The 13,940-nt window shown below is 42.4% G+C and overlaps 1 protein-coding gene across 1 annotated transcript in view; it reads left to right on the forward strand.

Annotated features, from left to right (window-relative positions):
* The window catches only part of LOC147709496 (clusterin-like), a 395,044-nt gene that overhangs the window by 178,904 nt on the left and 202,200 nt on the right, over positions 1-13,940 (forward strand). Inside the window, exons 3-4 of the mRNA XM_086925501.1 lie at positions 2,054-2,169; positions 13,599-13,769. Of these exons, the coding sequence (XP_086781627.1) occupies positions 2,054-2,169; positions 13,599-13,769 (287 nt within the window). The remainder of the gene's footprint in view (positions 1-2,053; positions 2,170-13,598; positions 13,770-13,940) is intronic.

A 13,940-nucleotide genomic window follows, 5' to 3' on the forward strand; every position in this document is an offset into this window, starting at 1 on the left:
AGTGGTATCTCATGCCATAGCCATTGACAAGAAGAGTCGGCAAGGCAGGCACAGAATACTCATGACTGATAGGAACCGATGCCGGGGTAGCTAGGTCATCAGACTTGCAGAGTGATGTGTGAATCTAAGAGGGCAGTACACTCCATTTCAGGTTGCTGTTTGTGAGCAAGATCAGGTAGGAACCTTATCAATATTGTCGGAGTGCTGCTTTCTACTTGGGGATCTGCATATGCACCCAATCCATCAGTTATAGATCAGGACAGGCTCCTGTCACCCAAGTGGAAAGGGCCGCCTAACCTTGAGAGTGGAAGGTGCTGAGACCTGAAACCAGTTGGTTACAGTACTGCAGAGTCACATCATTCAGGTCCAAATAAAGAAAAGCTGGAGACATTGGTTGGGTGAAATCAAGTATCATTGGGTGTTCAATTTATTTTAACAGAGGCTCTGTTGTGATTGGAAGAGGCTCATACTGACCAGAGGGCCACAGATAAAACACCAGGCCACTTAAGTCAAATCTTTACTATTATTTTCTCCCATAGGATGTGGGCCATAGTTCTTGAGCTTGGCCCTACATACTCAATCTGAGTCCATTTCACCAAGCACTCATTTAAATTTTTTCTAGAACATCTTGTATTAAAGTAAAATACTTTACAATGCTGTGCATGAGGGTCTCAGCCATCTGGAATAAATGTAAACTGTAGAATTGGGAGAATAAGCAGATCCTAAAGCAGTTGGATCAGCGAAGACTTTCACTTTAGGCACCTCATGTTGTGCAAATTAATGAGCAGCACATTCAACAATAGCAATTCATGATGGCAGCTGGAGAGCATCAAGCAAAACCTTTGCATAGGACACATTTTTAATAGAGACTCCTGTATAAATGAGAGGCCATGCTGAATCTAAAAAAGACCAGAGTTAAGGGTGACCCAAAGACATACTTTGAACCAGTGACTATAGTTACAAACGTCTGAACAGCTAAAATACAAGCACAAATAAGAGCAATCTGTTCAGTTACTAGACTAGAATACACATTCAATAAACATTGGCTTTCAACAATATTATACAGGGTTCAAGTGTAGCCTGCAACCAGTATCCCCTTATTGTTTCTGGGACATGAACCATCAACATAATGCCAGAAAACTTTTTGGGGTATATTCAAATGTTTTTGTTGCATTCATAAAATGATATAGAACCTACATGGTTGTCGTACCAAAAAAGCCTTTTTGTGTATGCAAGTACACTTATGTCTGGTCTCCTTTTTAAGCTAGGCTTACATGAGTAAATAGTTTAGAGATTCAGGCTTCAATAACTGCAGACCACCAGACTCTGGTCAAAGAAAATTCAGACAATAGAGATTTACGTCAGCATACAAATGGTAAAAATGAGCAACAAAAATTATGCTTATATGTTTGGAGCATGGCAGTCAGAGACATGACATGTTTTCAGGATATCCACCTATATATGTAAATTTGATCCATTTAGATTCTTGAGGTCCTATTCAAAAAGGTTCCACCTCCAGAAGTTCCAAGAGTAAGTCACACCTTATTCATAGAAGAAAGCTTTGTTAATGGAGCCCATTTTATTTACATCTATATTTTGTCGATTAAGTGAAAAACCTATTATGATCCTGTATTTTACACCCCTTATTCAGTGGCAGAACGGGATTATCTGTATTAATGAACAATTTTGCACTGGAGAAAATGCGACACACCTTTATTTTGCTGCGTTCCTAGCTTACATACGCTTACATGTTTGCTTCATTTACAAGAGAGAGTAGCACAATAAGATTTCTCAAATATAGACTCAACTTCTGAATTTAACAGCGTACCAACTTTACACTGCTAAGCTAGTAACAAGTTCATTATATAGTTGACGCCCTTTTAATCGTCACACTAGGCTTCATTGGCATACATTTTTATTTGTAATCTGCCAGTTGTTAAATGTATAGAGTAACTGGGGTGAATTCATGAAATAATTCATACTGTAGTATAGTATAATGCAGTGATTGATTTTATTGCAAAAACATCACCATTGCCTGTTTTGTTTATTACAGGAAAGGGTTGGGGGGGGCCCAGGCTCTGGCAAAAAATTCAAGAAGCGAAGGAGAAATCTGAAGATGATCACCAAACCATACTGAACAGTCTGGAGGAAATCAGGAATAACCAACAGGTGAGTGAGCAATGGGCATAGTGGTAAAGTATAGGGCCTTGTAAATAGTTAGGTCAGTACAGCAAGCTTCCAGTCCAGAATCCCATTTAAAGGTGCTAGGTGTTACTGGAGTTCTCCAGTTTTGTGCAATATCCCTATTTCCTGAACCCAAACTCAATTTTGATAGTCTTTTCATAGTGTGTAAAGCATTCATCATTTACGGCATTAGGATGGCCATTTTAAAATTGAAGTCAATCGGTCAACCCATAGTCTGCTGTAGTATGTTGATTATAGCTTCCCAGAGAGGGCAGATAACTCTGAATGATCAAGTTGTGTGCATGCAATGACCCACCTCAGATCTGCAACTCAGGCACGATCGGTCGGGATTACATAATATTCTCCTGAGACGATGTGGGGTCAGGTAGACACTGTGAAAATGAAACTGTATCAGGCAAAATCTAGTTGACATTGTGGCTTCCTTGAAAGCCATTAACGAAAGGTTCAATCTGCATCCTCCAAGGGATCCAAGACTGCAGACCAAGCTAGCCTTACTTTGTTACAATCATCAGGGTATTAATTACTATGGATGTATACAGTAGCCCTATTTTCCCCGTTAACGAATTGTGAGACATTGTTAATTTGGCTTTAACAGGGCTGAATCCAGGGCCCTTCCAATACTAGTAAGCTATAGCATAATGGCATGCCCCAATTCTAGGTAGCAGAAGAATCTGGAGTTTTCAAGGCTGATTTCTTCTCGCAACTCATCAAAGGATTTCACTATATGTGGATCTTGCTATATTTCCCAGTGCCAATATACCCAGTTAAGGGAAGCAATGTGAAGGGACTCATTGTCCAGCCACAGTGATGTCTCAAGGGTAGTTTTGTTATGCACGTGTATTTGTGAGAATGAGGTCTTTCAAGTATCAAGTACCACTCTAGCGGCCAGGGGAATCCTTTGAAGGTGTTTCACTCCATAGAGGTGGTATAGTAAAGAGAAGTTATCTGCAGCCCTCAATACTGATCGATATGCGGGATCTGTGGTGGGTCCTTAACTCCAAGGAAAATAACAACATATATCCATTCATAATTAACAACAACATGTATCCAGTTATTAATAACACCTAAGAGTGCAACCTTTAATAAGATATTAGTTTTACCTTACCAAGTCTACCATTGTGTGTGGATTTGCAATATTTGCAAATGGCCACATGGAGATTTCCACCCAGCTTTTACAGCGGTGACGGGGGAGGCCACCAGAGAAGGAGAAGGGGAGGTTCTCCGCTTGGCGATGGATCACATCCAGTGGTGTTTAGTAATTGCCTCAAGGACAGTTTGGAATGATAGCCTCCTATTTAGTTTGATAGATATCACAAAGTTTGTTTGGAAGTGGGGTTGACGATCACCTCCAGAGGTGGATGCTTTGCAGCACATCCCATGACACAAGAGGAAGAAAGTAACCTGGTTTTAGTGTCTTTGCTGGGTATACAAATACTTTAGTCAAGGACTTAGACAGGTATCAGATTCTCTGGGTCAAAACAGGGAAACAGGATTAGCTCCCACACTGGTATTGCAGGCTTCCTTGTGGGGGGGAGGGGCGATGCCTTCCATATTATCAAGCTGTCCAAGTTTTCATGAAGACCACTTCTCTCTTAGAGGTAAAAGGAGTCTCTTTTGACATTTATATGATGGGCTTATGCCTAGGCAATGACATATGTGTATGATGCGATACTTGCACTGAATTCTCCCTTGTCCCCCAGGGAACACATATTCAACTGGTTACTCTGCAGTCCTACCCATGTGACTTGTGCTCATATTAGCTTTAATTTGGGTGTGCGAATGTAAGGTGGTGTAGAGGTATGATCTTGTTTAGGCTCAGTTTGGGTACCTTTTTGGGACTGATCTGTGTTCCAATCTCCTGCTCTCCAACTCACTTGGTATTCATCATGGGAAGGAAGAGGGCTTTAATAAGGCCAGTGTCACTGTAGCAGAGCCATTCCACGGTGCTGCTATACCCCAGTGACCAGCGTTCCAATCTCTCATCACAGAGAAAGAGAAAAGTGGAACCCCAAATCCACTTGTGGCCTCCATGACTACTAGGTGCACCCCAGAGAGCCAAGAAGATACCTCCAGTGCAGAGTACTTTCTTCAAGTGGCATGCAGCCAGCCATTCACCTCTGGTCTGCCAGGAGTAAGCCTCTTGAAGCAAGCCGCAGCCACCTTTCCTGATGACCAGGTGATCTTTTAGTTTCAGGTCCTTTCAGTATTCATGACATAACCCTCTGCATCCGCACCACAGAGTTCTCGCTGACTACACCCAATGCAATCCTTCTGAAGTTTCAGTATTTCAGGCACCAGGAAATGCAGCATTCCCATATAAAGCAAGGGATGCACATGCAGTTTCTGCTCCATTTGTGAAAGTATAAGGTTGTGCAGCTTGGATATTTCAGGATTTTTAGGATGCCATATGCAGAGATTTGTTAAATCACATGCGCAATCTTAGCCAAAGCGCAATGCCTGCCTATGCTCTCCTTTTCAATAAGTTATACGTTAACAGATGGATATTATTGTGGTTACATGTCTTCATTTTAAAACAAAGCGGTAGAAAAGGGGGTGGTGATGGAAGGAGCATCTGAACCAATCAAACACTCACACCCAGTCAACAGATCTGGGTTTAATCCATCACCGTTCTTTAGCCCACTCTGCCACCCCAGTTCAGACATGGTCATATGCAAATCAGTCTGACCCTGTGCCTCATGGGAACAGTCCAGCCCGAACTGCCAAGCCATGCCTTCCCTGGAAGTAGTGTGGCTCACTGGTTAGAGGCGGCAGACCCGAGAGCAGAGGACGGCCCGGGACCAGGGTTCGATTCCCGGCGCGGCAGGTTTCTGGACCAGGGTCCGCGGACTCGATAATTCTCTCGCCTCGGTGCCCACTCTGATCAGCGATCACACTCGGCAACTCTGGGCATTAGCTTGCCTCATCTTCACTAACGGCCCCACCAGACCGCCGGGGATGCCTGGTCTCACCCTGGAGATACTCATTAAGGGACCATCTCCCAGGGAAGCCAGGAAGGGTTTCGCAGCGGTCGAAGCGCCTTGGGACCCTCTGGGTAAGTAGTGCGCTATATAAATGCCTATACATACATACATACATCACCACCCCCTTTTGTACCACTTCATTTTAAAACAAAGCATATGAAGAAATTAGGCAAAATCTTTATTTATAATAGAGTATCACCAACACCCTTGTCATGTTTAGCAAAGCCAACTGTCAGCATGGAATTTTCTTAACATTTTAAATAGGATACTCTAGGGATGTTGTACCTCATCTCAATTGCTTGGATTTGACAAACATTGAAGTTTGGTATAATCCTTAAACCACCCTCAGATTTTCTGTGACTGCTTGTTTTTTTTTAACTTGTTCTTTATATGAAGTTACACGTTTAGGGTTTGTGTGCGCTCATCTCCATACACCAAACGTGCTTCGAACAATCTTTTCATGCTCCAAACCTAGTTGCTTTCACAACATTGTGTTTCATCTATATGCTTCATAATGGTGTCGAGAAAAGTGATTTTTTTACACGCAAACCATTTTGTTTTATTTTAACCACGTCCCCCACTAGCCATTTCATATTCTTTCCACCCCATAAAATTGGAAATACTTATGAGAACCAAACCTTTTCTTAATTGATTTGAACACCGCCTCACAATCATACTTTTTTTGAAAGCTTTATTTATTGACACATTAGTACAATACTAAATATTGTTAGTTTGAAAAGAGTAACGTTTATTGAAATAAAGGGGGTGGCGGAAAAGAAAAGGAAATACAATAAAGATACATATGTATTATAATACAAAAACATGATTCGACATGAATGAGTGGTTGTTTTAACAATAGAGAAAAAATATACGGAAATATAAAACAATTCTGGTCATTTGTCTGAAACGTAACAGCAAAGTTCTACTTGATCTATGCAAGCAATGTTAAAGGTAAAGAGAAAATGGAATGTCAAGGAGGTTTTAACCACATCCGTGCGGAAGGAATTTCAGCACTGTGCTGAACATTCCCTAACTGGGTGTAGTCGTGATGGAACCATTCCGTCATCAGCACAGCTCAACCGTGACTGATGACGGAATGGTTCCGTCACCTGCATCGAAGGGGTTAAAACTTCTTGCTCTGAAATATTACGTGTGTGTGAAAGCTTAGCATGACAATCAATAAACATCGTAACCAGGGACCATATACTTAAGCGAATTACAGCCAGAGACAATGGCTGTACATGAACAGTGTCCAATCTATGGTTATGACATACAGCATACCACAAGGCTTGAAAGGAAAGATCAGACAGATTCTTCAAATGTTTGGTAATTTGTTGAAATACTACTCCCAAAAGTAAATCCAAAACCTGTATGTTTAAAGGACACTGAGACCAATCATCAGAAAGAGAGCCCAAAAAAACATTGTCAAAAGAGAAGGGTACCACATGACGAAAAATTAGGGTAATCTGTTTCCAAACATGTTTCCAAAAGTCGCGAACAAATGGGCAAGTAAAAAGTAAGTGTTTTAAGTCTGCATCTGTAGAGGAGCATGACCAACAAATATCAGGTAGTTCAATGTTTATCTTGTGGAGAAAAGAGGGGGAAAGATGTAACCTTTTATAAATAAAGAAAAGTGTCTGCGTGGTGTTAGCTGGTCTAGATGTTTTTCTAGTCTTAAGCCAAATTTTATTCCATAGATGAATGAACCAATTGACATTTAAATCACGGTCCCAATCCATTTCCACTTTAGTTTTATCTCTGGAGGGGGACAATTTGCGTAAATAGGTGTAGCTTTTTGACGCTTTCGGATCCGAAATCAGAAACTCATGGGTACCTGCTGGAAGTAGTGATGGAAGAATCTGAAGATAGAACAGATTGATTAACAGCCACATTCAAAGCATAATGCAACAACTGATGTTTATTAGAAAGTGAGACAGGAAAGCCAAAAATAGTTCTAGCCTGTTGAAAGGATATAATTAAATCATTTTGAATTAGCTGATGGAACCAGAGAAGACCCTTCTGTCTCCATGATTTCCAATAAATGGGTTTACCTTTAATTGTTATCAGATTATTGTGTCATATGGAGGATTGTAAGAGTGATTTCATATCGGTGGAATTATCTAATAAGCAGGTATCTAATAGTTTGTTTGTATGTTTAACAATGGGAGTTGATAACTCCTGAGGTTTTCGAGTAAATGATAAATATTCTTGAAAGGAGAAGGGGGTTAGATATGAGTGTTCTAAGATAACCCAAAGAGGAGATTCTGGAGAGGGACCAGTGAGCCAATGAGATGATTGGCGTAAATGAAAGGCTTTATGGTAAGAAGTAAAATCAGAAAGGTTGACACCACCTTCTGATTTAGGACAAATGAGTTTTGTCAATGACATACAAAATATTGACTACTTTAACTTTGACTGTATGCAATATATTGAGTAGAATAGAGCAACACGTGCTGTGGAATCTGTGGAATAAAAACAGAATGATAAACAAGCAGAAAGTAGCCACAGCTGTTTTTTTGTGTATCATCTGTTTCGCCCTATGTCACTGGCTAGCCACCTATAATTTAAGTTTACTCCAACTGCTCCTTGAACTCTTGGATCCCAACTGTCATTGTTGTTAATTCTCACCCTTCGAGCAATATAGGTTCACAGCCGGTCCCAAATGCCTTTGGGGCTTGACCCCAGAGGTAGCAGTGTACCATATATTTCTGAGTTTGTGCGCAAGTTGCAAGGTTCGCATGCCAGTTGTAGATGCTGGGCGATGCACCCCTTCTCCATGCCAAAGTCAAGCTTGGATGCTTAACCAAGAGCAAGGCCAGTCCAGCAAAATTCCTACTGTGCTTGGGTAACTGTTTGGCATCACCCAATAATGCCATTAGGGCCTCAGGCTGCAGTGCCAGGCACACACTGTTGTTTACAGTTTCGAACAACCTGCTCCTATGCCAGATGTAAAAAATCAGGTACAGGAGTGCTGCATCTTTCACACATATCACTGTCTCTCCCCCCATATTTATATAGTCTGGCCAGAGTGTAGTAGACCTGGTGGAGAAAGTAGTAATGCGGAAGTCTATATCTTCTGTTCATGAAAACTTCTTCTGTACAACGACAACAGTATTCCCATTGTGTGTCTGTTAGTTGTTTACCCAGTGCCGTCGACCAACTACCTCTAGAGTGATGCCCCACTTTGGGCTAGTCTCTCAGGGTTGTGCTGTATATTGTGGTGACTATTTTTGCAGTCAATTCACCAATTGCCACAAGGCTCAACAACCTTCAATTCCCCTGTTCCAGAGGATAAGTGGGAAATGCCTTTCGTAACACTGCACAGAGCCTAGCATAGAAAAATAACGCTAGTTGTGGAGACCGGCCTTTTGATAGATACTCCTTAGGGGTGAGAAATCTCCACCCATAGATATATCTCCCATTGTCTGGATTTTCCTGTCCTGTAGGTACCGTACCATCAATGGTTCACTAGTAAATGGTAGTTTGGGGTTATCAGAAAGAGTAGTGTGTAGGGACTACACAATATCTATGTCAGTCTAGCCAGTCATGCCCATGCCTATGTTGTGCATTGCACTACGGGACTATCAGGCCCTGCTCTTGTGGGGGGTTGAATGATAGCAGTATTAACTTGTGGGGTGTTTGATAAGCCCAATTCAAAGTTTTGGTGTGGTGCTTGTTGGAAGTTAAGAAACCAGCCTGTGGCAAACTACACTTGAGCTATGTACTAGTGTATTTGTAAATGTGGTACGGCAAACTCCTCTTGATCATACAGTCTCTGCAGTAGTTCTCAGCTGACTCGCGGTTGCTTACCCCCCCACTTGAGTTTAATTAGTGAGGAACAAAAGTGGTTAAAAAACACCAGTTCAGCAGTATTGGGATATTTTAAAAGAGGTAGAGTAGCTGGGGTAGTACCACCATTTTGATGATCCCAATGCAACCTGACATTGTTATGGGCAATGTAGCCTATTTGTTAACATTGGATTCACTTGTAGTTACTAGAAAACCATAGTTCTCCCTCAGGATCCCAAGGTATTGAATGGGGTTTTCCTACCATTGTAATGGATACTCAGAGATGGCAGGGTTGGCATGTCCATGATGGGCATCATGGGGGACTTACACCAGTTTATGGCAAGGCCTGACCAGCAACCGAATTTGGATGACCTCAGAAAGGATAGGGTCCAAGATAGTGTTGGGGTCCCGCACCAACAGTAGAATGTCATCTACATATAGTGATGTGAACACTCTGTGTGTCCCAAACTGGATGTCTCTGCTGCCATCGATTTTGCGAAGTTTCCTACCTAAAGTTTCCAATGCTAAGGAAAAAATGATCAGGGACAATGGGCAACCCGAGTCATACATACAGCCATTCAATCGGATGCATGCCACCTGATTAGCATAGAGCAGAATAATCCATTTTGTCATTGCCATGCCCAAACCCATTCTTCCCAACACTGCTCATAAGTAGGGCCATTCTATGTAATAAAATGCTTTGTCAGCATCAAGAAACACTGCTGCCACCCTAAACTCCAGATCAATTCAATGGAGAACAACAAACGACATAGAGATTGTTGGTAGTGGAGCGCTGTGGTATGAACTCCGATTGTTCTGACAAGACAAGGCCATGTAATAGTGGTGCTAGTTGAGCTGCTAAGAATTTTGCCAGATTTTATTATCAGTGTTAATTACAGATATGGTGTCTATAATAGCCACATTCCTGTGCGGCCTTAAAGAGAGTGATACCACCTCCCGCACTGTGGGCGGAAGTTTGCCGTTCTGTAGGGCTTCATTATACATGTGAAGGAGGTATAGGCAGTTGCATCCCGTGCAGATAAGAATGGTGGGCGGTGGGGCCGGGCGGGGGAAGAGTTTTTGACAGAGGACGACAAGGTAAAATTAATTGTTATTTCATTTTCTCTCGTGGTCGTATGTCGAATGGCCCCCAACCCGGCCCAACCGCCGCACCGCTCAGGAACTCACCATATTCCTTATAAAACTGCCCCGGCAAACTATCAATACCCATGCTCCTTGCCATTTGTGAGGTTGTTAATAGGGCAAATAACATCCTTTATGGTAATTGGAGAACACAGCAATTCCAGCTCTGCTGCCTTCACCCATGGCAGTGAAACCTGTTCTAAATATTCAGTGAGCCCCTCGTCATCTGCCTAGTGTGCAGTGGTATATAACGTGCAGTAGTATGACGTATATTCTTCTAGACTAATTAATGAGTTCTCTTGGCCCTGTTAGTCGTTAATAAGGCTGCGTGATCTGCAGCCCATGTAGGATTCCATAATCTGGTCAATGTGTGCTCAAGTCACTCTTCATCCCCGTTTTGCCACGCAGCTGCATAATTCCCTAAGTATTTTAGTTCTATATGCTGCTCACCGTGAAACTCGTGAAGTGTCAGCTGGATCTGTCTAAGCACCACAGGATTGGGGCCTGCACTGCATCGTGTTTCAAACTTGTTTTAATTTGTCTTCTGGTCGAGTAAGCATGCCTTAAATCGACTTGAGGATGCTGGACCCCCTCAATATGAACTCTCCTTGTATTACAGCTTTAAAAGCCTTCCACACCATCCCGCATACCTGCACTGATTCATTATTCATATCCAAAAAAGTCACAACTGCCTGTTTAATTTCTTCCCTAAAAGCCAAGACAAGGAGCATGGTCCTGTCATGATCCCAGCCACTGCACAGCCCTCTATGCCCTTGTGATTTGGGTAGGCATTTCCAATTCTCAATTTTTCCTCCCCTCCACCAAGTTGCATGTTTGCTCTGTGATGTTAGTTACTGTGTGTGCCTTCTTTGGTGACCGTGGGAACTATTGTCCTAAGCAATCCATTGACTAAATTCAATAGTCAATAGTCTGCGCACTAAAAATCCATTAGAAGGCTCCAAAATCTTGGCAACAGTGACAGGGCACCTATTGATCAACTTCACGATGAGAAACTGTCAAGACTAATTGCTCTGCCCAATCCGAACATTCCATGACCCTGGTGGCAGCAGCAGCCGTGCTCCAAGACTAATTACCCTGCTCAAGTTGAACTTTCCATGACCCTGGTGGCAGCAGCAGTCGCGCTCCAAGACCAATTACCCTGCTCAAGTTGAACATTCCATGACCCTGGTGGCAGCAGCAGCCGCGCTCCAAGACCAATTACCCTGCTCAAGTTGAACTTTCCATGATCCTGGAAGCAGCAGCAGGGGCGCTTGCAATCAAACTCACATGGAATAACTGCTTACAATCAACAGGTGTTGTTTTCTGGAAACCCATGGCTGGCTCATATTTAAAGGCTGCTCTCACCTCAGTTTCCTGCTTCGCCTCTTTGTCCCTCACTCACCTATTTCCCTTCGCCAAGCCCCTTCTTCGCGCTGTTGCGGCCATCCTCAGTTCTGCACTTCAGGCTGCAGCTTCTCCTGGACCCTGTTCTGACCCGGTGACCTCTCCAGCATCAGATTCCGTAAAAGAAGAAAAAAAAACAGCAAAAGAAACAATCTGACATCAGTTATTTTTGCTAAAAACCAGTTCTTGTTTCTTGTGCTCTCAGCTCAGTAGCAGTAGATTCTAAGAAAGAAAATGACTTTTGAAGCGCACAATAGACTCTTGCACTGGCACGGCTCTGCCAAGAGAAAACCTCCCTGGCATTAAAGCTTTCAGTTCCCCCTATGAGGACAAGTTGGGTGGATCCTGGCTTGACACACAGGCTACAATTTGGACACCTAGACTCAGCACATGATAGGTGGGTATCCAGAGATTTCTTGCAAGACACTTGGGACGCTACCAGATAATTGTTTTGATGTTCGTCAAATTATTCATTAAGAGTCCATTCTCTAACTTCACGAAGAGACAAGCCTTCTGACCCGAAAGACAGAGAACTACTAGCTGTCTGTTGGGGTATGAACAAAAGAGATACAAATACGTTTTGATGAATCTGTTTAATACCTATATTATGAGTTAAAGCATTGTCCTTGCAATTCACATATGTATGGACACAAATTTCTGGTGTGTTTTGTAAATATTTTGAAAATACCCATAAAGAAATGTTGAGAAAAAAAGAAAATAGTAGTTATGGCTTTTTCAGTGTAAAGATATGTATAACAATAAAGCTTTACTTTTAAATACCATGCACCCTTCTTTATCAGCGACTTATTCTTATTTTATAAGAAGGGTTTGACCTGTCAAAAGGGGTTAATTTGACATGGTAAATTTGCAATTTAAAACTGCATAGCCAGGCTACAATGTTAGGCCTGCAGTCATGTTTGCACTGTCGTTGCAGTGGGTGGCACAATGGGTGCTGCAGCCCGCTAGTGAATTGTAACTTATAGAGTCTGGGTACACTGAGTACTACATACTAGTTATTTACATGCCCATTGTTCTGCTTGTGCGTCACTTTTATTGATTCATCGGAAGTGCATTGTACTTCTCCATATTTACATGGCCATATAATGTCACCCTGCGTGACTTTTCATGGCCTTGTAAATATGTTTCCCTTTCACGCATGACTCTGCATGAAAGGGGCGTTCCATGGGCCTTGCTGTGGGTGTTCCCACGCAACATCCATGGAACTTGACGCATTCCCAGATTTACATCATTTTGTAAACCTAGGAATGAGTCAGAATCACCAGGTGAGGCGTAAGAAGGCGCAAAGAGGCGAAATACTTTTATTTCTCCTTTATTTTTCATCTTTCTATAGAGAGGAAATGCCTTTAATGATTGTTTTTGTGCAGGACGGTGTCCCGTCCTGCACTAAAAACAACTATCCCCTCAGCGCAAGCACCCTTGCCAAGTGACTCAAGGGTGTCTGCCCTGGCTTCACGGCTGCTGTTTGTGTGCAGGGGAGAAGGACAGGAATGCACTATTTCTTGTAAATACGATGCGTTTCTGCCCTTTTATTTTGCTAATGTTGTAAATGCGGCCCTACCGACATATAGGTAAGTTAAATATGCCACATAGTTGTATACCAATTTCATCATGCTGAAAAGTGGAGCACATGTACTTTACCGCTGGTTAGTAGGGGTAAAGTGCACAGAGTTCTACAAACAGCAAACAACGTCAGGGCAAAAAGCTATGGGTCCGCTGCGTGAAAGGTCTTCCTTTCCAACAAAGAGTCTTGTCGTATGTTGCAAATCATTTCATTTATCTGTAATCCAGTAAATTGTTTTTAAAGTGATATTGTGATTGGCATCAAGTTAGGGAGCAAGGGGCTTGGGTTGATGGATTGAGGGAATGCTTTCGCATAGGTCCACTGCCTCTGGAAATGCCTAATGTGGAAAATATTAAGCACCATCAAGCATCTTGTCTGGTAGACCTTTCATAGAAATTGAGTGAGGCTACGAGCAAGCCATAGAATATGCACAAATGTCAAGAGTTATAAGATCAGCGATAGTTTACTTACTCCATGCCTATGTTTGTTTACAGCTGACATTATTACAAGCCCAGGAAATAAAGCATGAATTAAACAAGACAACAGGTGTGTGCAATGAAACCATGGTAGATTTGTGGAAGGAGTGCAGGCCTTGCCTGAAGCACACATGTATCACCTACTACGCCAAGGTCTGCGGTAGCGGGCACATCGCTTTTGCTGATCAGGTCAGTACAATCACACTGTGGTTCAATCATACACACACAAATGAGCAGAAGGCCTTTTTTAGTACCTGGTAGCTTGGCTTTGTCCAACATGAGATGTCAGAAAAACATTTGAGGTGCAGGTTATCTTTGTCCTTGTCATTTTGCTCTCATAGTCAACTCTTGGACCTTGTG

The sequence above is a fragment of the Lissotriton vulgaris genome, chromosome 6 (genome assembly GCF_964263255.1).
Source record: "Lissotriton vulgaris chromosome 6, aLisVul1.2, whole genome shotgun sequence".
NCBI classification, from domain to species: Eukaryota; Metazoa; Chordata; class Amphibia; order Caudata; family Salamandridae; genus Lissotriton; species Lissotriton vulgaris.